At 37.5% G+C, this 26914-nt stretch overlaps 1 protein-coding gene across 3 annotated transcripts in view; it reads right to left on the reverse strand.

Annotated features, from left to right (window-relative positions):
- The window catches only part of LOC136873924 (multiple PDZ domain protein), a 2156217-nt gene that overhangs the window by 1254718 nt on the left and 874585 nt on the right, over nucleotides 1-26914 (reverse strand). For all 3 annotated transcript variants that reach the window (XM_067147286.2, XM_067147283.2, XM_067147285.2), the window contains 2 exons: nucleotides 24582-24686; nucleotides 17307-17432 (listed from right to left, as the gene is read on the reverse strand). In XM_067147286.2, the coding sequence (XP_067003387.2) occupies nucleotides 17307-17432; nucleotides 24582-24686 (231 nt within the window). The remainder of the gene's footprint in view (nucleotides 1-17306; nucleotides 17433-24581; nucleotides 24687-26914) is intronic.

Raw genomic sequence — 26914 nt, forward strand, 5'->3', positions numbered from 1 at the left:
CACCGCGCTGCTCTGGTGGATGAATTTCTGGCTGGGGAAGACATTCATCGCATGGACTGGCCAGCGAGGTCTGCGAATCTGAATCCTATAGAACATGCCTGGGATGCATTGGGGAGGCGAATTTCATCCCGTCAGCCTCCACCAAGGACCCTCCAAGATCTTTGCAGAGCTCTTGGACCATATGATAGAGAGCATGCCACGTCACTGCGAAGCATGTGTGACCATTAGGGGTAACCATACACCCTATTAACAGCATATTTTGTTGTGGAAGACACTGGTAAGTTTTGTTAGTTAGGTGTACCTTAGCTATCAGAACCTTTCTGACACTGTTGGTTTTTTTTTTTTTTTTACAAGTTGTGTGATATATGGTGTGCGAGTCAGCTTCCGTTTGTTCAGCAATCCGTCTGACATTCCTATCAGGCGGCATGTCCTTGTTTAGTGATTGTGCTTAACTTTTGGACACTAGTGTATATGCATTAAGCAACCTAATAAGTCACTCTTCCACAGTATTCATCACAGGGACAGCAGTAATATTTCAGCTCTTGCATATTCATACATTCCTCATTTTTAAAGGTGGTTATAGTGGTTATTCTGTCTTACACAACCTGTGATAGAAAGGTTCTGGGACTGTGTTGACATGTAATACCAAAGATGTTGCAGTTCATTTTATTCAAAGACCGGTCTTGTGAACTACACCTATATTACACTGAAATTTGGATATGTTATGAGCCATGTACATCTGAGCAGTAAATTATTATTTAATGATGATGAAAGTGAAAATAAACTGGACAGAAAATATAAAGCTTTGTGTTAAACTCAGAAATACAACCACTGAAAACATTCAAATTTTAATGTGAAATCTAATCCATAGAGACATGGCATAACCTTTTATTTCAAGATTTAAACATGCATCGGCCAGGATTTGAACTGTAGTTCTGAAGCCATCAGAGAGACTCACAGTGGGGGGGAGGGGATCTGATAACGTGTGTGGGGTTGAAGTTCCGGTCATAGGTGGCTATTGTTAGGCATGTGGGGAAAGTGTGTGGTGGAAAGGAAACTAAGGTTTGTATGCCATCCAGGAATTAGGGTAAGACAGATGTTGAGTAAATTAGAGAGGGAAAGTCAGGAAAAGGTGGAAGTTTAAGGAAGCAGAGATTGTTATCAGTGGAATACTGTGTAGGAGGAATACTGACTGGAAGGTGATTGGGTATTTAAATAAGACTATGGAGTGGGTATATGGGAAACTGGGAGTGAGATTTCTGGATCCTAATGGGTGGGTAGGAGACAGGGATCTGTGCTCAGGAAACTTGTTTAGAAGGGTTCTAGGCAGATACCTTCAGGGAAACAGGGTGGCCTAGGGAGAGGTGTTAAGCGAACAGGGAACTGGAAGTCAAGTAAGGATGACATAAAAATGTTAGTGCTCAATTGTAGAAGCATTGTAAACAAAGGAATCGAATTAAGTAATTTAATAGATATATACTTACCAGATATTGTAATAGGAGTTGAATCATGGCTGAGAAATGATATAATGGATGCAGAAATATTCTCACGAAACTGGAGTGTGTATCGTAGAGATAGGATAGGAATGGTAGGAAGGGGAATATTCATTCTGGTGAAAGAAGAATTTGTAAGCTACGAAAAAGTTAAGGATGAAAAACATGAAATTCTGGGTGTAAGGCTCAAGATAATAGGCAACTTGTTGTCTTTGGAGTGTACAGACCGGGAAAGGTTAGCGCTGACACTGATTCAGAATTACTTGATAAGATAGTTAGCTATGTGTGAAACCATAAGGAAAGGAATGTGATTGTAGCGGGTGATCTCAATTTATCAAATGTCAATTGGGAAGGTAATGGGAATGACGAAGCATGAACAACAAATGGCAAATAAGTTAATATGGGAAGGGCAGCTGATTCAGAAAGTGATGGAACCAACTAGAGGGAAGAATATTTTGGATGTGGTGCTGATAAAACCAGATAAGCTCTATAGAGAAACCGAAATAATAGATGGTATTAGTGATCACGAAGCTGTTTTGGTCATAGTTAAAAATAAATGTGAAAAAAAGGAAGGTATTGGAATTAGAACTATTAGGCAGTACCATATGGCTGATAAAACAGGCATGAGGGAATTTTTAAAACGTAACTAAGATCGCTGGAAAATGGTGCATAAAAATGTAAACAAACTCTGGGATGGGTTTAAAGCAATTGTTGAGGAATGTGAAAATAGGTTTGTACCTTTAAAGGTGGTAAGGAATGGTAAAGATCCACTATATTATAACAAAGAAGTAAAGAGACTAAGAAGGAGGTGCAGGTTGGAAAGAAATAGAGTTAGAAATAGCTGTGGAAGTAAGGAGAAATTGAAGGAACTTACTAGGAAATTGAATCTAGTAAAGAAGTCAGCTAAGGATAACATGATGGCAAGCATAATTGGTAGTCATACAAATTTTAGTGGAAAATGGAAGGGTATGTATAGGTATTTTAAGGCAGAAACAGGTTCCAAGAAGGACATTCCAGGAATCATTAATGAACAAGGGGAGTGTGTATGCGAGGATCTTCAAAAGGCAGAAGTATTCAGTCAGCAGTATGTAAACATTGTTGGTTACAAGGATAATATCCAGATAGGGGATGGGAGTAATACTAAATAAGTATTAAAATTTACCTATGATAACAATGACATTTACAGTAAGATACAAAAGTTGAAAACTAGAAAAGCAGCTGGAATTGATAAGATTTCTGGGGATATACTAAAGGCAATGGGTTGTCATATAGTACCAGATCTGAAGTACTTATTTGATTACTGTTTGCATGAAGGAGCTATACCAAATGAATGGAGAGTTGCTATAATAGCCCCTGTGTATAAAGAAGTGGTGATATACATAAAGCTGAAAATTACAGGCCAGTCAGTTTGACATGCATTGCATGTAAGCTTTGGGAAAGCATTCTTTCTGATTATATTAGACATGTTTGCAAAATTAATAACTGGTTTGACAAAAGGCAGTTCGGGTTTAGGAAAGGTTATTCCACTGAAGCTCAGCTTGTAGGATTTCAGCAAGATATAGCCGATATCCTGGATTCAGAAGGCCAAATGGACTGTATTGCGATTGACCTATCTAAGACATTTGATAGGGTAGATCATGGAAGACTACTGGCAAAAATGAGTGCTATTGGACTAGAAAAAAGAGTGACTTGGTATGGGGGTGACTATGATTTTCTAAAACCTTAAATTTTAACTCTATTTTTGGAACTTACATTTTTCATCTAGTCACCCTCTGTTAGCCTCGCTAACTTCAGGCCATAAGCCCATATAGGATCTTAGGAGTTTCATAGTGTATGTCAAAAGGAGTGCAAGTGCTTCATCTCCTCGCATTTTGTTCATGGCCGATTTTCTTAAAACTGCAAAAAACCTTATCTGTGATCCCACTTCTTTACACATATCATTGATATATATAAGAAAACATTAAGGTCCAATAATACTGCCTTGAGGAATACCTTCTTAATTATTGCAGGGACAGATTACGCTTCGCCTACTCTAATTCTCTGAGTTCTATTTTCTAGAAATATAGCTATACATTCAGTCACTTATTTTTCTAGTCCATTTTTTTTTTTTTTTTTGGCTAGTTGCTTTATGTTGCACCGACACAGATACGTCTTATGGTGACGATGGGACAGGAAAGGGCTAGGAGTGGGAAGGAAGCAGCCTTGGCCTTAATTAAGGTACAGCCCCAGCATTTGCCTGGTGTGAAAATGGGAAACCATGGAAAACCATTTTCAGGGCTGCCGACAGTGGGGTTCGAACCTACTATCTCCCGAATACTGGACGCACTTAAGCGACTGCAGCTATCAAGCTTGGATTTTTTTTTTTTTTTTGCTAGGGGCTTTACGTCGCACCGACACAGATAGGTCTTATGGCGACGATGGGATAGGAAAGGCCTAGGAGTTGGAAGGAAGCGGCCGTGGCCTTAATTAAGGTACAGCCCCAGCATTTGCCTGGTGTGAAAATGGGAAACCACGGAAAACCATCTTCAGGGCTGCCGATAGTGGGATTCGAACATACTATCTCCCGGATGCAAGCTCACAGCCGCGTGCCTCTACGCGCACGGCCAACTCGCCCGGTCCTGAGCTTGGTTTTTTCCTAGTCCAATTGCACTCATTTTTGCCAGTAGTCTCCCATGATCTACCCTATCAAATGCCTTGGATAGGTCAATTGCAATACAGTCCATTTGACCTCCTGAATCCAGGATATCTGCTATATCTTGCTGGAATCCTACAAGTTGGGCTTCAGTGGAATAACCTTTCCTAAACCCAAATTGCCTTTTGTCAAACCAGTTATTAATTTTGCAAACATGTCTAATATAATCAGAAAGAATGCTTTCCCAGAGCTTACGTGCAATGCATGTCAAACTGACTGTCGTGTAATTTTCACCTTTATGTATATGACCACTTTTTTATACACAGGGGCTACTATAACAACTCTCCATTCATTTGGTATAGCTCCTTCATGCAAACAGTAATCAAATAAGTAACTTCAGATATGGTACTATATGCCAACCCATTGTCTTTGGTATATCCCCAGAAATCTTATCAATTCCAGCTGCTTTTCTAGTTTTCAACTTTTGTATCTTACTGTAAATGTCATTGTTATCACAGGTAAATTTTAATACTTCTTTAGTATTACTCCCATCCCCTATCTGGACATTATCCTTGTAACCAACAATGTTTACATACTACTGAATGAATCTTCTGCCTTTTGAAGATCCTTGTATACACACTCCCCTTGTTCATTAACGATTCGTGAAATGTCCTTCTTGGAACCTGTTTCTGCCTTAAAGTACCTATACATACTCTTACATTTTTCACTAAAATTTCTATGACCACCAAGTATGCTTGCCATCATGTTATCCTTAGCTGACTTCTTTGCTAGATTCAATTTCCTAGTAAGTTCCTTCAATTCATCCTTACTTCCACAGCCATTTCTAAGTCTATTTCTTTCCAACCTGCACCTCCTTCTTAGTTTCTTTACTTCTCTGTTATAATATAGTGGATATTTACCATTCCTTACTATCTCTAAAGGTACAAAACTATTTTCACATTCCTCAACAATTGCTTTAAATCCATCCCAGAGTTTGTTTACATTTTTATTTACCATTTCCCACCGATCATAGTTACTTTTTTTTAAACTCCCTCGTGCCTGTTTTATCAGCCATATGGTATTGCCTAATAGTCCTAATTTTTTTTACCTTCCTTTCTTTCACATTTATTTTTAACTACGACAAAAACAGCTTCGTGATCACTAATACTATCTATGACTTCAGTTTCTCTCTCTCATACTTTATGAAGAAGAAAGTACAGGAGTCAAAGAATTAGATATAAGACCAGTGTAGGAAATTGGTAAGAGCTTCTGAAAGTACAGAGAAGGGTACCTAACAGATGCAACAAGAGCATCATTGAGGAGTGAGAAGGGAGTACACTTATGATGACTGACAGACAATATCCACTAGGCAGGCAAACTGAGAGCCGTCTAGTAAGGCAGCATGTTGAGGTAAGTTGGTAATTCACTCCTCACCTTGCTAACTAAGGACCTTAACGACCAATTTGTTCTGAGGCAGTTTTGACACTACAATTGCAGTAGGAGTTGATGGTAGAAGAATTCTTGGTTCAAAATAGTTTCTGAGATCAAGTCTATATTCTTTCACCCATGTTGTTCCCTTTTTACATTGACCACTTACAGATATGAAACATGGTAGGATGGGACTGAGTTGTATGAAAATATATTAAACTGTTCGGCTTAAACCAAGGCAAACTGTGCTGAAAATTTGTAATCCAATATCTTGAAATTGTAAAAGAAATGCAGTAAAATTTGAAAATAAATATTTATACAACTGACAAAGTCAGCAGGGAGTAAAGTTCAGAGTACTAAATATCAGTTATGTAATAAGTCATTTGAATAGTTCTACTATTATTTGATGTACGATATGTTTTCTCCCAGGATTGTCTTTCTTGTTTTCAGTTGTAAGACTGGTCTGTTTACATGAAATCTCTCTAGATGTCATGATTGATTGTTTTTCATAAAGGTGGTTAAAAATAATCATAAGTACATATCTCCATCAGATAATCCAGCAGCGGATGTATATGATTGTGTCCAGTAGTAGCCATAATAATGACACTGATTGCACACTTATATGCACTAGGTTCATCAGCATTAACACTAGAATGGCCAGAGCGGACATTTTGACCGTTAGCAAATTTCAAGGTATTTCCACGCTCGTACATTTTTAAGCACGAGGTTGTGCTTTTGTGACTTTTAATCTTTTAGGGTTATGTACATTCACGCCAAACATGACATCCGTAGATGATAAGGGAACACCGATATTGCCCGTTATACCTAGGAAAGCCATAAGCGGTCATTTTGACCGCTTCACTTCCTTGATACAGAGAGCTCTATTCTGCTCACTGCTTGCTTCCTGTGATATATTTACAAGTGGCACTATAGGGGCTTATGATGTAACTGAATAGTATGCCTCTAGCAGTGGTCGCGAGTGGATGAGTTAGTGCCTGTCCCTTGTGTAGAATAGTGTAACAATGGCTCGGCGGCAAAAACTTACTCCTGTTCAATTATTAGCAGAACTTGAAAAGCTAGGAGAAGATGAATCAGGTGAGAAGATTCATTATCACTTATAGACGTAATGAGTGACAATGAGGATTTTATACCTCAACAGTGTGGTATTATGTCGGATAGTGATAGTTATTCGGCTAATGAAAATATTCACACAGTGGACTTCGCACCTACGATAGACTCAGGGGACGAGGTGGGAGAGGTCATGAACTGGTAAAGTCTTCTTGATTTGCACCAGGGGATCAGTTATGTGGTAAGGATGGAACAACTATTTGGACTGTTATCGACAGTAGTGGGAACCCCCCTGGAAGGATGCCTGCTCAGAATGTACCGAAAGAGGCAGCAGTGCCTACTTCTCATGCAAAGTGTAACGGAGAGACTAATAGCAAGGTTAGTGTCTGGTCTTTATTCATTGACACACCCATGTTGAAGCATATAAAGATGTGCACAGAGACCGAAGCTCGTAGACAGACAATGGACAACAATTGGTCTATTCCTTTGGAAGAATTAGATGCTTTTATTGCTTTGTTGTACGCCCGTGGAGCTTATAAACTTATTAGTCTAGCCGTAGATCACATGTGGTCTTCTTTATCACAAGCACATTCTTGTTCATTTTTCCTTGATATACTGTGAGAGTACAGTAGTGTGATCTTCTTTCTGAAGTACGACAGTCTCTCACAGATTCATACTTAGTGCTTTGATTGACTGCGAGATTTCCTTCCTCGCTCAATTGATTGTTCCAACAATGCTAGTTTTCTTCTCTTTCAATCTCTCAGCCAACTTCACCTATATAAAGAAGTTATCAGTGGACCACGTTACATCCTTTCATGAGGTATGGGTCCATAAGTTTCATGACAATATTTTCAGGCAGTGACTCATTGGCAGGTCGCATTTCGTCTTTCCCAAGGTAAGGAAACCCATTGCACACGTACTTAGAATCAATGTCTACCAGTAGCCAGAATATTATGCCAAATTTATCTGGCTTGTCGGCCATATACTTGGTGAACCTGCACCAAGCTTTGCTGGGGAAAAGTTGTTCATCAACTGCAATATTCGCTCCTGGTTTATAGCATGCATAACAATTCTCAATAAATCTATTCAAAATAGCAGATGCCAAAGCAAATTTATCTGTCTGCAAACAAGTGGATCTAGTTTTACGGAGATCAAAGCACAAATATCTTAGAATTTCTTTGAACCTGTTCCTTGCCATAGTGTTAGTGAAAACAGGGGGACCCCATAACACTCTTCACCCGACCGTTCAAGTCAGTGAAGATAACAAGAAGCTCCCTAGTACTACTGAATTTTATAACGGAGATAAGTATGGTGTGGATGTAGCTGATCAAATGGTGAGTAAATACACCACTAGGGCTGGATGCCAAAGGTGGCCTGTGAATGTATTTTAGAACGTACTTGATCTAGCAGCAATAAATTCATGGGTAGTCTACAAGGAAGTTACGGGACAGAGAATCCCTCGACATGATTATATTCTTGAAGTAATACAAGAACCAAGATCTGATTTTGTGAAGATAAGATCCCGGTTGAGTGAACTTCCCTACACTTCAGCCTGAGCCTCAGACTCAGGTCCAATGTGCCAGTCGTAAGCGACGACAGTGTCAAGTGAACTCCAATTGTAAACAGAATAAAACCTCTGACACATGTTCGGCTGTCTTGGATCCATTCAGAATACATATGTACAGGGGTTAGAAAGGAAATTTACATATTTTTTTTCCATTATAGTTGCAAAGTTTCCAACCGTTTCCACGTCGGACAGGTTCTGCTAAGTACACGTATGTTTACGTGAATATTAAACTAAAATTCACAGGACCAGGAAAATTTTTCTGATATGGATAGTTTTCTGGTTTATGAAGGTTCCACTAAAGGCAAGTTTTACTGTATTTTGTAAATAAATTAAGAATAGAAGCAAGTTTGCAGACAAAATCATTCTTACATTGTTCTTGTTTTCAGTCCAACTTCTTGAGAGTGACATGGACTTGAGAAATTTAATTCATAAGTAGCAGGAAAGAGATGTCAATGGCCATTTCAGATCTTTGGGGTGCTTACTCTTAGATTTCAAAATGATTTGGCTATATTCTAAATACAAATATTACAAGTTATTTGAACTATGGACTGCTCCCTACCCCCCCCCCCCCCCCCCTTTTCCCTTTGCCACTGTCAGGCACACTGACAGCTGCCAAAGATAGTTTTTATTTCAATCGCCATCAAGCACGACAATCTTCACAATTTTTTGTTCCAATATTCGTGCCTTGCATTTTGTAGACATGCAGTAATTCCTAGTGAGGAAAAACTGCACTAGTTATGTAAACAGACATTTTATTGGGAGTAAAATTCATGAAAGTTTGCCTTTTTTCCCCTTTACAACAATTGTGTTATGTTTATATAAATGACTGCCAATATAACTTGTTATATTGGTTTGGTTATAGCTGTGAATATTGTAGTAGTGAACACAGAAAATGTGCCTGTAATTATTATAGTAGTAAACGCCTGCCAGAGAATAGCAGCAACATGTGGTCTTGTAGGGTAAATAGTAACTTCTATTTCTTCTTTTAATGTAAACAATGAAAAGTAGTGGCTACCATGGTCTTGAAATTACAAGAAGAAGCCCTACAAAAGCAGGAAGGGAAAACAAATGGTGCTGGAAAATTTTAGTATGTATCTTGAACTAGCATTCATTTACTACAAGTTTACTAAAATCCATTTTCTTCATAAGTTTTTTATTTATAACTTCAATGCCAGCTTTTTAAACCTGAATATTAATCAATCTCAGTGAAATTTTTGCAGGAAGTAATCCTGAGGTATCTGCATTCTTCTATGCATTAATATTACAGGTAATGCCATTTCTCTATTTTATTATAGCATTTATGTCCAGATAATTAAAGAAAATTTAAGGCCAAAATTTGAAAAGAACCTGAAGGTAAATGAATAAAATATCTCATAAAATGAATGAATAGAACTGTTGCACTATGTCTCGTCAATGTACCTAAAAATCTAGAATGTAAAAATTGATGTCTGAATACTAAAAGTTTGTTTTCAAAAATACCATTAGTGTCTTATCAAGATTCTGACTATTTTATCAAAACAGAGTTATTTAATATTTAAACTTAGCATCTTATTTCTATATTACGGTGACAGCAATGACTAGGATTTAAAAGAGTAGAATATTTACAAGTAACCTATTATCTCTCTAATCTACAGGTTTTTGCATACAACTTCACAACTTCTCCAAAAAAAAAAAAAACATTTAACAGGAAATGAATTCTAAGCAGTGTTAATACACTGTTTCCAATGAAACTACTGAGCACCTCAAGGTATGATTAGTACAGAATGTTCCAAAACTCTTCACAATTCTCCATCTGTGACATATAACTTCTCCATAAATATAGTTGAACACCCAAGAATTAGCATATTTTTGTTGCAGAGCATAACATTAGGTGATTAGGATTGTAAGCAAGTTTGTATTTACATGACTTTCAACATCATGATCATAGCCATAGGACTTAACCACACGTATGTTACTTTTAATTTATTTTTTAGTCCCACATACTGTACATTGGCTGGGATTCGAACCGCAGCTGCCTTGGTGAGAAGCCAGTGACTACGACACTCTGCTATTATGCCCCTAGGTTAGGATTGTTACCAGTATATAACATCTCATGTTACTTGAATATCAAGATTTCATTGTAGTTTCCAGCTTACTGGTTTCTCCAGCGGATGAGGATGGAAGAATAAATCCACAGTATCCGCTACCTGTTGTAGGAAGGGACAAAAATGGGTAACCCCAGGGGCTTTCAATATGGGAGCATGGGTTGGTGACCACAGGCCCCATAGCTGAATCAGACAATAAAGTAATCATATTAATATATGCAAGTAACGTCACAAATGCCTCCCCATATATATTTCATTTTTAATTAACCGTGCCCATTTTCCTCTACTAAGAGTCTGAGATTGTATATCATTTTCTTCATAACAAGGAGAGACTCAAGGCTGATCATTCATTACATACCAATACATAGCACCTGGTCCTCCTCTTTCTCTTTATTATCAGCCAGCACCCTACTTATCTCAAGGAGCATTTGCCATCTTAGCAAACCATGTTATAAAGAACTCCTCCTCCTTCCTGAGTGATGATTTATATTCAAATAATTTAGTCTTGTTCATCATTCTACACTAATGTATGAATGTGTGTCCTTTGTAACATTGCCTCTATTCTTTCCTTGCAATGTTACACTAGACTAGACATGCATATATAGGGGTTCTGGAACTGGGAATATGAGAATTGGCAATCACAGGTGCATTAGCTGAGTCTAATGGTGGTGGTAGTGATAATTCTTTTAAGAGGAAGTACAACTAGGCAACCATCCTCTCTTAACACTAATCAGAGGAAAAAAATGGAAGGGGTCCAACACTTCAAAAATGAAGATATCAACCAAAGAAAGACAAAGGCCATGAAGGGCTCAGAAATGAAAAACTCCCTAAGGCCTCAATACCTAATACCGTCGGAGTCAGTTAAGAACAAGAGGTGACCGAGGGAGGCCAGATAGGATAGATAAAAGTGAAGAGCCTGGCACATGTAAGTGGAAGCAATGCCAGGACTCAGCTAAGGGCCCCACAGTTGCCAAACCATGCTACCTAGTTGAGAGCCCTTTACATCCCTTTTAGTTGCCTCTTATGAATGTGCAGTTTGTAACCCACATAAAAACAACAAGCTTATATACCCTATAATCAACAAAGACTGGTAAATGTAAATTTTGTGTCCTCATTCTGCAGTGGTGCGGCTCTTTTCAGGCACACCCTTGATGGAGGTGAGCTGCGTGCACCTTTTTAATTACTGCCAATATTACATTTATAACAGCACCAGGAACTTAGCCTGGGCCTCTGAGGACAGCAGCTAATAGCACTAATCATAAAGCTGGAGCGGTGGTCAGTCCTTTCAACAAACAACCCTGTGGAGCAACTGTCCATTAGGGCCTTGGCCTGCTGAGATCACTGCTGCCCTAACAGAGTGCAATATGATCAGTGGGATGACATCCTCAGCCATTATGCTTGGCTTTCTTGACTCTGTCTACTTTCTCTTGTATCAGACAGCTCCAAAGTTGGTCTCATGAGGCTGAGTTAACCCTGTTCCAGCCCTCAGTCCAACAGTCAGTGTCAACATTAGACAAAATGAACAAGCACCACCACCACCTGAATTTTCCAAAGATATGAACTCCAGCTGATCCTGGACCATGAAATGAAATTTAAGAAGACTGATGTTCTCATGATGAATGCAGTAAAGTAAGGGAACCACTGATGAACATGTACAGGGGCTGAAAAAAAGAATGAGTGCATGGTACCGGTACTGTATAAGTTCCTCGCAGATTCACTTTCCTCAGAAACAACTGAACCTATAGATATAATATTTGCTGCAAGCCGATTACCTAGATACTGGGCCCCTTCAATCAGCAATCACCAATCATTGTTGTCAGTATCCACACACTTTGTATCTACATGGGAGATGAAATATATTTTGATGATAATTAAAATGTATAAAAAATAAGAGTTTTGTCTGTGCATTGCTCAGAATTTAAAAAGAATGGTATTTCCATATCAGTTGAGTCCACAGTAACAAGGAATTATACTTCTTAATTTTCCATCATATCTATCTGTCTGTATCTATGTACGTACATACGTGCGTACATGCATCACGAGAAAATGGCTGAAGAGACATACATACATACATACATACATACATACATACATACATACATACATACATACATACATACATACATACATACATCATTATAGACCGTTATGCCTTTCAGCGTTCAGTCTGCAACCCTCTGTGAATTTATTAAACATCACCACAATCCTCTATTTGCAACTAGTGCTGTGGCCTCATTTAGTTCTATGCCTCTTATCTTTAAATCGTTAGAAACTGAGTCTAACCATTGCCGTCTTGGTCTCCCACCACTTCTTTTAACCTCCATAACAGAGTTCATTATTCTCCTAGGTACCCTATCCTCCTCCATTCACCTCACATGACCCCACCACCGAAGCCGGTTTATGCGTACAGCTTCATCCATCAAGTTCATTCGTAAATTAGCCTTTATCTCCTCATTCCAAGTACCCTCCTGCCATTGTTCCCACCTGTTTGTACCAGCAATCATTCTTGCTACTTTCATGTCTGTTACTTCTAACTTATGAATAAGATATCTGAGTCCACCCAGCTTTTGCTCCCGTAAAGCAAAGTTGGTCTGCAAAACAGACTGATGTAAAGATAGTTTTGTCTGGGAGCTGACTTCCTTCTTACAGAATACTGCTGATCGCAACTGCGAGCTCACTGCATTAGCTTTACTACACCTTGATTCAATCTCACTTACTGTATTACCATTGGGAGAACACACAACCTAAATACTTGAAATTATCTACCTGTTCTAGCTTTGTATCACCAATCTGACATTCAATTCTGTTGAATTTCTTACCTACTGACATCAATTTAGTCTTTGAAAGGTTAATTTTCATACCATACTCATTGCACCTATTTTCAAGTTCCAAGATATTAGACTGCAGGCTTTCGGCACAATCTGCCATTAAGACCAAGTCGTCAGCATAGGCCAGATGGCTTACTACATTTCCACCTAACTGAATCCCTCCCTGCCATTTTATACCTTTCAGCAGATGATCCATGTAAATTATGAACAGCAAAGGTGAAAGATTACAGCCTTGTCTAACCCCTGAAAGTACCCTGAACCAAGAACTCATTTTACCATAAATTCTCTTTGAAGCCCAATTGTCAATATAAATGCCTTTGATTGATTTTAATAATTTATCTTTAATTCCATAGTCCCCCAGCATGGTGAACATCTTTTCCCTCGGTACCCTGTCATGTGCTTTCTCTGATCTACTAAACATAAACACAACTGCCCATTCCTCTCGTAGCATTTTTCAATTACCAGGCGCATACTGAAAATCTGATCCTGACAGCCCCTCTGTGGTCTGAAAACACACTGGTTTAAAGAGAACACTAGCTTAAGAGAATTGAATGAAAATCAGTATGCAATGTCTAGGAATGAGGCAGTAGAATCTAGGCTATAAATAATTTTATTCACGCTGAGTGAAATGGTAGCTTAAAGGAAGGCCTATAATTTCATTCTCAAATATCTATGTTATTAGTAGTCCTATCGATAAATATTATATAACTAAAGTTATATAGGATTCAATTTATGTCTTATATATTTTTACTGTACTGGCTATGATAAGATATTCATGAATTTAGACTTTTATTCTTTAGTCCATATTAACACCGAACATTGCTAACATGGAAATATTCAATCGTGTTAACTGGCGATGGTGTTTGTCATAATGGTCTTAAGGTGTAAAACCGCATGGTCATCAGTCCATATCAACAAGGAAAATTGTGAAGATGATTATTAAAAAATGAGAAAAACATAAATGAACGATCGCTTGAAGAATAAGACAAGAGGGAGTCAAAAAATAGATCAGATGTAGGGCCTTTCAGGCATTTGCTCTATTAACCAGCGTTTCGTCTTAGGTCTGATGCTAGACTCATCAGAGTGGGATGTGTTAGACCCTACCCACTGACGCTGGGGTGTATGCAGGTGAACTTATCAGAAGCCCTATATAAGAGGCACAGTCTGATAACTGCATACGGGACTCCCTTTACAATAGCTGCCCTAATATCACAGAGTCTGAAGAAACCTAAATGTGAAGGCCTATAATATCAAAAGCTCAAAAAACTGATCAAAAGTAACAGTACACTGATCATTTTTGTTGTGATGTGATTTGTCTCTTCTGCTGCCACTCATCTCTGATAGATGAGATTACTGCTGCACCCTGAGTAAAGCAAAATGCCTGAATATTGGCAGAAAGTAGCTGGGGAGTTAGATAACTTTGCACAAGCTATATAATACATTTCCAATTTCTTTGCAATCATTTAATAAAAGGCTAGGAAAGCAACAGATAGGAAATCTGCCACCTGGGCGACTGCCCTAAATGCAGATCAGTAGTAATTGATTGAGTGATTGATTGATTGTCACATTAACGACGGTTACTACAGCTAGTTAAGTCAAAATATTTGTGAGGAACATACAATACCCTGCATCCGTTCTTTTTTTTTAGTGACCATACTGTACATCAGTCAGTCCTAAACCGAAATAGTTTTTTATAGTTACCCTTTAAGATAAATATTGTTATCTTCCATCCATCCCATCCATCCCATAATTCTAAGAAGAGTCTATGCTTCATCTGTAATATAATTGATAATCTGGCCACAGTTTCATCTTTTGTGCAAGATGGTCTGCAAAATAAAGCAAGCATGCCTCCCTGCACACAAGAGAATTAAATCACCAGACAATCTTGAAATAAATCTTGTATCTTTCCTCATATACTCCTATCTCACTATGGATAGTCACATAGCAAGTAGCTAACTAGCTTTGTATAACAACCAACATCACATAGTTTTCAGTGGAATTTAAAGCACTTAAACATTATAGAAGAATAACATGACCATGTATATTCAACCCTTGTCCTGTTCCTATCTGCGGGGTCGGGTATAAAGCGAGACGAATCTTCGTAGTGAGTTTTTATGACCAGATGCCCTTACTGATATCAACCTCATCGGAGGAGTTAATGGGATTAGATGAAATGAATGGTGTGATATATGATAGTAGGAAGGGAGATGGTGAAACCCGGTGCTGGCACATAGTCTACTCCTGTCAAATAGCACCAAGGGGTCTGCTCAAGGCTTTATGTCCCATCCGACAGATGAATTACTATCAACAGTGTCATATGTCCTCACTTAACCAGCTGGCCAACATTCTGATGGTGACATGTTTTCGACCAACGGGACTCGACCTGGCCATCCACAGTGTCAGATCATATAGACTTCAATACCTTAACGATAATGCCAATAGGCAGGTTAAGAATTATATGGCCATATGATTTAAATATTTTTTTTTAAAGGTACAATAAACTTGTATCTTAAATATCTTGGTCAATGAAATATGTCCTTTTAAGGAATATGAGACGTCACTTCATTCAAAATAAATCACTCAGTGTATTTTGGAATATTCTGTACAAAATGCTTTTAGCAGAGAAACAAACGCATTTCTCAATAGTTGAAACAATGAAACTAAATTCTACACATGCTTCTTGTACAGTATATTTTCAGATAAATTGAAACCAATGGTTCTCAATCTGATAATTCATCTCAATCTGATAATTCATCAATTATATCAAGTAGATTCCATCCTTTTGCTACAGAATGCATAACATGGCCCACTACTTGCTCTAGTCAGGCACATTACCATTTGTTTCAGTATGATTAACACTAAGGATACTAAGAAAGTAAGCTCTTAAACCATAGTCAACTAAAAAGAGAATGCAGCCCTGAGCTCTTACAGAAAGATCAAAATATAGAGTGTGAACCGAAATTCGCGCATTCGGGCATCGCAGTGCAACTCCTCACATGCCAGCAATAAAAAAATGTCTCTCACAAAAGTTCGTCCTGCAAGTATATCCAGCAGAAAAAGGACGTTGAGGAGTGGAAATCTGGCAACATTGTAACCACATGTAGGGTAACTACCTCTGTCAGCACATATTGGCCGTGCTGCACAGTTGGTGCTGTGGATAGAGTTTTGGGTTATCATGCAGGAGGTTGAGGGGTCGATCCTGGGTTGAGGCGTATGTTTTTTTATTTTGTAAATGTAGTCCAGGTGGTATGGTATCTGGCATCTTAATCATCAACAGCGAATAAATTTACACCTATGACGTGGAAAGAGCGTCTTTCAAAGCTGACCATTGAAAATGATTGTTCGTCCATTTCTAGGATCGTAGTATGTAAGTGCAAATGGTTTCTAGAGGACCCGCTGCAATCGCTGTTGACAATTAAGATGCCAGATACCATACCACCTGGACTACATTTACGAAATAAAAAACACACGCCTCAACCCAGGATCGATCCCTCGACTTCCTGCATGCTAACCCAAAACTCTATCCACTGCACCAACTGTACAGCACGACTAATATGTGCTGACAGAGGTAGTTACCCTACATGTGGTTACAGTGTTGCCAGATTGCCACTCTTCAACGTCCTTTTTCTGCCGGATATACTCGCAGGACGAACTTTTGTGAGAGACATTTTATTGCTGGCATGTGAGGAGTCGCGTTGCGACACCCGAGTGTGTGATTTTTGGTTCATCCTGTATATAGCAACATTTAATGACTGTATTATGAAGCCAAAACATTTAAAATTAGAAATGACTGATTAGCATCTAAAACCATCAAGGAATATTTTGAATCAAGCTTATAATTTTGGCAAGTGTGTAAAAACTGAAAATTCTAGTCTTGCTTGGATTTCAAACCCAGACTCGTGAAGTTGTAAGTAGTTCTACTATACCATCAGTTAGAAAGACTAATACAACAGATGACCAGAAAGTTTGATTTTCTCCTTGTATATTACAAATATTATCTGTTTCTTTCTTATAGCTTAGTAATGTGCATTAATATATTTAGATGGTGTACATCAAGATCTGAGAACCACTGGTTATTACTTACACCTATACATTAAGACACATTTCCAGTTATGAAATTAGAGTGTATTTCCAATGATAATGAATTATGTAAGCTGTTTTTCAGAGACAGATATTGGAAGGAAGTAATAAATCTAATGCACTTACCCACTGAATGAGAGACTGCACTAAGAAACAGACAGGATTGCCTGCTCCTCGAATAACATCTACTGCTCTCTCATGACTCGCCTGACGGAGATCAATACCATCGACTTCCAAAATTCTATCTCCTGTCTAGAAATATACAACTAATTAGGTACAATTCATCAGTTCAGGACAACAAAATACAAAAGTACAGAAGGTTGTTTGGGATATATTCAAGCAATTTTGTGATGCCACTACCATCTGTGGTACTGAGCAAGAGTGATGGTACAGCTGTTGTTACTAGTCTTATGTCTCACCTAGCAGGTGCCAGAGAGTCATGCATGTAGCTGTAAAATGGCACCAAAAATTAAATCATAGTCTTTCACCATGCACATTTCCCATTCAAAAGAGTAAGGCATCAAGTCATACAGCCTGAACATCCCTCTGCTTTTATCACAATAAGAACATTTCAGGACAATCCAGTAAATGAAATGAAATGCCGTATGGCTCTTAGTACCGGGAGTGTCCGAGGACAAATTCAGCTCACCAGACGCAGGTTTTTGATTTGACGCCCATAGGCAACCTGAGCGTTGTGATGAGGATTAAAATATGATGAAGACGACACATACACCCAGCCCCCATGCCAGCGAAATTAACCCATTATGGTTAAAATTCCTAACCCTGCCGGGAATTGAACCCGGGACCCGTGTGACCAAAGGCCAGCACGTTAACCATTTAGCCATGGAACCGGACAAGATAATCCAGTGAAAAGCCCCCATGCCACTCTCATGGATTTCTGTGCCTCTGGACACTTGAAATTGTTTCAACCATTGTCGTCCATGGACCCTCACTAGTTTTTGTAAAATACACTGCAAGGAATAGGATAAGATTTCCATGTCTCTTATCCAATGCAGTTTACTGCAATGGAAACTATGGTGAAGTGTCGGGCCTCTCAAATGCCCAAAATATCATGCCTGTGAACCGAGGCACAGAGGTTCTGTGCACCATGTATCGATCCGCCTTGGCTTGCGTTGGACTAGTGTTTTGTCTCAGGGCGTCTCGGAGAAGCTCAGCTCAGCTTTGTTCAGACGATGGAGTTCTGTGGAGCAAGTGAAAAGACAGGTGGAGCAAGCAAGACAGGCGTAGGGAAAGAGAGACAGTGCTGATGTTCAAAATCGAGGAGTGGGGGTCTGTACTCTGGTCAACCTAGCAAAGTCGTCTTCTGCACCTTGCGCCACGCAATGCACTGGTGGCGGTGGCGGTGACGGTATGTAATTTCAGGAGGTAAGTATACATCTGAAATCGTTCAGGTATATCCAGAACAACCTTCTGTATAACTATTCAGAATACATTATTAAATGCTCTAGCAAGCAGGGCAAAAACATAGTGGCACAGTAGGCAGTTGACTGGGGCCCCCACAAGTATAGGGGCACCATGAAAACCTATGCACAAACCAGAATTTAGAACTAATTTCCAATTGCCTATCTCAACATTCAAATTGGTCCTGCTCGTTGGCTGAATGGTCAGCATAGTCCTCTTTGGTTCAGAGGGGCCTGGGTTCGATTCCTGGACAGGTTGGAGATTTTAATCTTAAATGGTTAATTCACCTGGCTTGTAGGCTGGATGATTGTACTGTCCCCAACATCCATGCAACTCTCACACCACACCTAACACTACCATCCACATGCAGTTTGCCACACACGGCAGATGCCGCCCACCCCCGCCAGAGGGTTTTACCTTACAAGGGCTACACCAAGCTTGCAATAGCCACAAAAAATGTTATCATTTAGAATAACATTCACATTTACCCATTTGTAATGCTTGCAATGTTCTGGAAGCAGAATACTGTAATGCAATTAATGTCTGGGAACAAAAATGCAGACTGTAATCATTTCAATTATCGGAAAGAGTCTCTAGTGTTTGTGTTCCAGTAATTTTATTTGTATGGTGAAAGCTTAGATGAAGTGATGAAAAAGAAATTGTGATTTATTAAGTGTTGGTGATATTCCTCTTAGTCAGCAGAAATGAAATGTAATATTTTGAGCAGAGTGCAATGATATTAATAAAGTATTACATTACAGTATACTGTTGAATTTCTAAACTCTTTTCAGGCATGACATCATAGAATTTATACTCAAAAACTGGATACATAGTAAGTTATCTTTGCAATCTACATTATGCAACAGAACAAGACTGACTGTGATGCATCTAGACAAAAATATTGTTCATGCAGAAATTCTTCAGGGAGAAAATGTTCTATTCCAAGAATAGATTTAGCACCTGTTAATACCAACATAACTTCAAATATTTTGGGAGTATACTTGCAGAAGATGGGAAAATAAATGAAGAAATTGGAAAGATAATCCAACTAGCCAATGGGTTTTACCAATGTGTAAGAGGTACACCGAGACATCCCAGAGAAATGCAAGAAAATTCTGTACTCAATGTATTACACACCACGTCTGTCATATGTGGCAGCACATGGACAACAGCAAAATGTGATGAAAGCAGAATCCAAGCAGCCAAGATGAAATTCCTTAGAGGAATAATTCACAAAGGGATAAAATCAGAAAATCAGAAACATAGAAATCAGAGAGAGAATTGGATTCCTTAAACTGCAAGACAAAACAGAGACCAGTCAGCTCAAATGGTACGGACACATGATAAAAATGGAAAAGGATAGATTTTATAGAGAAAATAACAGGAGGAAGACAACAGGGAAGGCCCAGGAAGACATGGATGGAATCGGTAAAGGTGAGTATAGAGAAGAGAGGAGTAAAAGCAGAAGAATATTGAATGGAGGAAGGAAGAGAGTGGTGGAGAGATAGAAAACAGTGGAGGTCCTTGATTCACAACCCGACCCAGACTTCTGGAAATGAGAAATGAAGAAGAAGAATCCAAACATATTCACTCTTAAACAGAGCCAATTTTCCCTAAATTTAACCTTCTTGGTCACAATCAATAAGTCACAAGGAGAAACTTTATATATAAATATATAGCTAGGAAAAATATTGCCACTTCGGTGTTTAGCCATGGACAACTGTGTGTAGCTTCCTCAAGAGTACACAGAGCCATGGATGTCAAAGTCCAACTCCCATCAACAACTATGCTCGATATGGTTTATAAGGACATTTTATAATATGTGTTCTAACACTATACAAATGACATGTATGTACATCAGCATGTTTATTTCAAATTTCAAATTACTTTTTAAAGTAGTAGGACTAATTATGACTACTGAACCTCTGAAAGACTTATACATTAGAGACATTAACATGTTTCTTCAAATTTTTGCCTAGTTTTCACATAGTAATTTTGGCTGTCAAAGAAAGGCTTACATAAAAATTATTGATTAAAATAAGGGAAATGGAATGTCATCCACAAGAAATATACTTAAAGCAAGAACTCACTTTCAAATATCCCAGAGAAAACTATACAGAATATACACTTTCATTGTCTCAATCACACACTCTTCAATCTTGGAACTGTTGACCATGATGTTACAAGTCATTTAACAATACTCAGAGCACTATATCAGCTATTACATTTTTTGAACTTAAAATTTATCTTAAGGAGAAATTTCTCTGACAGGGTCACAAAAAATAAAAAAATTACAACTAAACAAATTTATCCATGAAAAAGGTCCAGTTCAGGAAAAGATATATGAGCAAAAGACGTACATATGAATAAGTCAGAAAGGGATTCAATTGTGCTACCTGTATAATTGCATTACTTATGACGTTAGGCATCATTTTTGTCACCCAATTTAAACTGTTACAACTTTATTTCCTTTTATTTTCATTCAACAAACATCTTGGCAAGATCCTCTTTTCCTTCAGCCATATATATATCCATAAGCATGTAAAGGAGGAAAGGTATTTTTTTAACAACATCTATATATATAAAGTAGCTTGTCCTGACTGACTGACTGACTGACTGACTGACTGACTGACTGACTGACTGACTGATTCATCATCGCCGAGCCAAAACTACTGGACATAAAGAAATGAAATTTTGGGGATATATTCATATTAAGATGTAGGTGCTCGCTAAGAGAGGATTTTTGGATATTCCATCACTAAGGGGGTGAAAAGGGGGGTGAAATTTTAAAATGAGTGTGTCTATATCTCAAAACCTTAAAAGTTTACAGATGTGAAAATTGGTATTTGGAATCTTCTTTAAAAATAAGGAAACACATATTTTTTTGTTTTCAGACAATCCCAATAGGAGGGGTGAAAAAGGGTGAAAAAGGGGTTGAATGCCTTTAATCAGGATACCGGTACTTATATCTCAGAAACTGAAGATATTACAGACCTCAAAATTGGTACTTTTGATCACTTTCAAAAATAAAGAAACACGTATTTTTTTGTTTTTGGAAAATCCAATTAATGGGAGGGTGAAAAGGGGGTGAATTTTTAAAATGAGTGAATCTATATCTCCAAACTTTTAAAGTTTGCAGATGTAAAAATTGGTATTTAGAATCTTCATTAAAAATAAAGAAACACGTATTTTTTTGTTTTCGGAAAATCGCAATAGGAGGAGCGAAAAGGGGTGGAAAAGGGGTTGAATGCCTTTAATGAGGCTACTTATATCTCAGAATATGAAGATATTATAGACCTGAAAATTGGTGTTTGGGATCTCCTTTAAAAATAAAGAAACACATTTTTTTTGTTTCTGGAAAACCCAATTAAGGGGGGTGAAAAGGGGGTAATATTTTAAAATTAGTGTATCTATATCTCAAAACTTTAGAAGGTTATAGATGTAAAAATTGGTATTTAGAATCTCCATTAAAAAATAAAGAAACACGTATATTTTGTTTTCTGAAAACCCTGATAGGAAGGGTGGAAAAGGTTGAAAAAGGGGTCGAATGCATTTCATGAGTCTACTTATATTTCAGAACCTGAAGATATTACAGACCTGAAAATTGGTGTTTGGGATCTCCATTAAAAATAAAGAAACACATATTTTTTGTTTGTGTAAAATCCAATTAATGGGGGGGGGGGAGTGAAAAGGGGGTGATTTTTTAAAATGAGTGTATCTATATCTCAAAACTTTTAAAGGTTATAGATGTAAAAATTGGTATTTAGAATCTCCTTTAAAAATAAAGAAACACGTATTCTTTTGTTTTCGGAAAATCCCAATAGGAAGGGTGTAAAAGGGTGAATAATGGGTTGAATGTCTTTCATAAGGCTACTTATATTTCAGAACCTGAAGATATTACAGACCTGAAAATTGGTATTTTGGATCTACTTTAAAAGTAAAGAAACACGTATTTTTTTATTTTTGGAAAATCCAAATATGGGGGGTGAAAAGGGGGGGTGAATTTTTTAAAATGAGTGTGTCTACATCTTAAAACCTTAAAATTTACAGATGTAAAAATTGGTAGTTAAAATCTCCTCTAAAAATAAAGGAACACGTATTTTTTTTGTTTCCTGTAAATCCTAATAGGAGGGGTGTAAAAGGGTGAAAAATGGGTTGAATGCCTTTAATGAGGATACACATATCTCCGAAAGGAAATATATTATAGAAATGATAATTTGCATATGGGATCTCCTTTAAAAATAAAGAAACACATATTTTTTAGTTTTTGGAAAAGCCAATTAATGGCGGTTAAACAAGAATGACAAATTGGGGTGAATTTTTTGAAAGACTATATCTACAGAATATCTTGGAAACGTAAAATGTTACAGACGTAAAAAGTGGGTGTAAATCTCCTGTAAATGTAAAGAAATATAGGTGATTTGTTTTTGGAAACTCCACTTAAGGGGAACTCAAAAGGGTGAAATTTTAAAGTGAGAATTTTTACAGTATATTTAAAAAAACTTAACATGTTACAGAAGTGAAAAATGGTATTTTTTTATCTCTATTAAACATAAAGAAACGTGTATTTTTAGTTTTCGGAAATACCACTTGGGTGGAGAGGGGGGGGGGCTAAAAGTGACTGAAAATGGTGATGAATTCTTTTAATTAGGCTACTGATATCTCAAAAATGAAGATGTTACAGACGTGAAATTTGATATTTGCAATCTGCTATAAAAGTAAAGAAACACGTATTCTCAGAAAATCCAATGAAGGGGAGGGGGGGGGGGGTGAAAGAATTGAAAAATTAATTGACTTAATTGTATTAGAATACATACATCTAATAAAAACTAAAGTTGTTACAGACGTGAAAATTCATATTTGGATCTCCTTTAATAACAAAGAAAAACGCGTTTTGGTGGGGAAACCATCTTGGAGGGCGGGAGTGTAAAGGAGTTGAATTCCTTTCATGAGGACACATAAATCAAAAACTGAAGAAGTTAGAGTCGTGATAATTGGCATTTAGAAGATCCTTTACTATTAAAGGAACAAGTACTTTTTGCGGGAAAATTCACTTGGGGGGGGGGGGATTATTGTGAAATGAAGTGAAAAAAAGTAAATTATTTTTATGGGGATACTTATATCTCAAAACTGAAGGTAATAGACGTGAACATTGGTGTTTGGAATCTCCCTTAAACATAAAGAAACAAGCATTCTTTTAATTTTTTTTGGGGGGGGGGGTGGTAAATAAACTTAACGGCGGTGGGGTGTAGAAGGAGGTGAGACCAATTGATTTTACTGTTATTAATGTACTTATAAGGATCCTCCGTTGCTCAGGTGGCAGCGCGCCGGCCTCTCACAGCTGGGTTCCGTGGTTCAAATCCCGGTCACTCCATGTGGCATTCGTGCTGGACAAAACGGAGGCGGGACAGGTTTTTCTCCGGATACTCCGGTTTTCCCTGTCATCAGCCATTCCAGCAACACATAATAATAATAATAATAATAATAATAATAATAATAATAATAATAATAATAATAATAATAATAATAATAATAATATTCCGGACCGTCGTCAAATGTGCGGACCGCGCTGGAAACGGCTCCTGGACGGGTAATGACTTAGAATGCAGTCCGGCCGCGGGTTCAGTGCCGCCAAGGCACCCAATATGACACCACGCCAGATCTCCTGAAGAATTTTATCCATATTAAAAATGATTATAGGAAAAGATGGCAAAGATTTACGGACCCAACTGACCGGGAGGAATACCTGAGCCTAGCCCGTTGAGTACGAAATCGATTGCTGGAAAGGAAGATTGAAAAATGGGAGGAAACGTGCCGTAAAATAATATAAAATGCGTTAGATCGCGAATTTCGGTGGATTATATGTCTAAAACAATAAGCATTCAATTATAAATTTCAGTATAATACCGTAGCGAAGCACGGGTATCTTGCTAGTTATACTATATAAAAATCATGTTCTGAAGGAGAGGTGTAACATACCTTGAGTTCACCTGTGCGACCGGCAGGACTTTGAGGCAGTACATTTTTTATGAAGATACCTGAGATGGCAGACCCACTATCTGGACCAGCATTGTATAAGTCAACCTAGCAAGAAAAGAGAAATTATTACAGGGAAGTACATGTACTTATTTATAGCAGGTACTTCAAAGTCATAACATAACTCTACAGAATTTGCAAAAACGATTTAGTTGTCACTAACTTTATCCTTATACTTTATAACATCCTTTAAAAAAATTATTTTTCTACCAGTTTAACTTTGCACTAACACAATGAAGGTTTTTGGCGACATAAGGACGGGAAAGGTTTAGGAATGGGAAGGAAGCAGCCGTGGCCTTAATTAAGATACAGCCCCGGCACTTGCCTGGTGTGAAAATGGGAAACCAAGGAAAACCATCTTCGGGGCTGCTGACAGTGGGGTTCGAACCCACTATCTCCCGAATCCAAGCTGACAGCTACATAATCCAAACTGTGCAGCCACTTGCCCGGTCGAAAGATCTTCAGTGGTGTAATCACATAAACAGGATTGTAAATGAAGGTTACAGATCCCTACATAAGGTTATGAGGGTATTTAGGAGTTGTAATAAAGATATAAAGGAGAGGGCATGTAAGTTTCCAATAAGATCACAATTAGAGTATGGTTGTAGTGTATGGAACCCTCACGAGGATTACTTCATTTGAGAACTGGAAAAAATACAAAGAAAAGCAGTACAATTTTTCTGGGTGATTTCTGACAAAATAGTGGTGTTACAAAAATGTTACAATATTTGGGCAGGGAAGACTTGGGAGAAAGGAGATGAGCTGCTCGACTAACCAGTATGTGATGTAGATGTTGATTCCTATAGGAAACCTGAAATATTTGTCCTGAATGAGTATTATAAGCAGTGTGTTCCGAGCTGTCAGTGGACAGATGGCATGGAATGAGATTAATAAACAAATAAGGCAGAGTGGTGTTTTCTAAAGTAGAAAAGATCACAATGTTTAAATTCAAGAGGATAAATTGAGGCAAATACAGCAGAACCCTGTTTATCCAAAATAAAGGGGGCGGAGCCACTTCGGTTACATGTTACAAATTTCATATTTGGTCCATATTGAAATGTACGTCAATTTAAGATATTACTAAAATTTATTAGGATCAACCTATTCAATACAATAGAATTTACAAAATTAGGACTTACATCCTATTAAATTAAAATTTGAAGGGACATGTTTTGCCATTTAAAAGGGCATCATCAGCCTTTTTACACTCATACTTAAAGATAAAAATCAGAATCCTGATTGTCATGGTAAAAAATATAAAATGAGAATATAAGATTAGAGTGAAATTATACAATGTGAGAAATTGTTATGAGTTCTTAAATAATAATTTACAATTAAAACTTCATTTAAAATGTTTGTGAAGAAAAAAATAGATCTCTGTTAACTTGTATAACGGCAACATTCAATTATGAACTCTTTATAACTCCTTCAACAAGATTACGGACACCGCGAACCCACTACATAAATAACAAGACTAATGGATTAGTTGGATCCAACTTTATAATCTACATAGCGCCATACTACAGTTAAATATCACGACTTTTCAACAAGAAAGTTTCAATGTCATCTCAAGCGGCTACTAAGTTCCATTAACCTTCTCTCCAACATGTAAATCAAGTTGCTTCCAGCCGAATTTCACTCGAATTTTGATACGGCAACTTTAGCCATAGACCTTCTTGTTATTATGCGGTTAAGGCCTAGTTTGTCTAATTTATAAAATCATTTTTTAAATTACTAGTGTAATATCATACCAACTTCAAATTGTTTCTTCACAAACATTTTAAATGAAGTTTTAATTGTAAATTATTATTTAAGAACTCATAACAATTTCTCACATTGTATAATTTCACTCTAATCTTATATTCTCATTTTATATTTTTTACCATGACAATCAGGATCCTGATTTTTATCTTTAAGTATGAGTGTAAAAAGGCTGATGATGCCCTTTTAAAGGGCGAAACATGTCCCTTCAAATTTTAATTTAATAGGATGTAAGTCCTAATTTAGTAAATTCTATTGTATTGAATAGGTTGATCCTAATAAATTTTAGTAATATCTTAAATTGCCACTTCGGTTGACGCGTTTTTCGGTTGACACATGGTAAATATTTTTGGAAGTTACCAAATGTCAAAATAAAAATGTATTAACTCTGTTAAGCAAAGGTGCATACTGTATATTAATATTAAAATGTTTACATAATGTCACTCATTGTATAAAATCAGTGATTTTCTTCTAATTTTCTTGATGCAGTGCTGTCATACAGTTATGTCACGGCA

This window comes from Anabrus simplex, chromosome 5 (assembly GCF_040414725.1).
Source record: "Anabrus simplex isolate iqAnaSimp1 chromosome 5, ASM4041472v1, whole genome shotgun sequence".
NCBI classification, from domain to species: domain Eukaryota; kingdom Metazoa; phylum Arthropoda; class Insecta; order Orthoptera; family Tettigoniidae; genus Anabrus; species Anabrus simplex.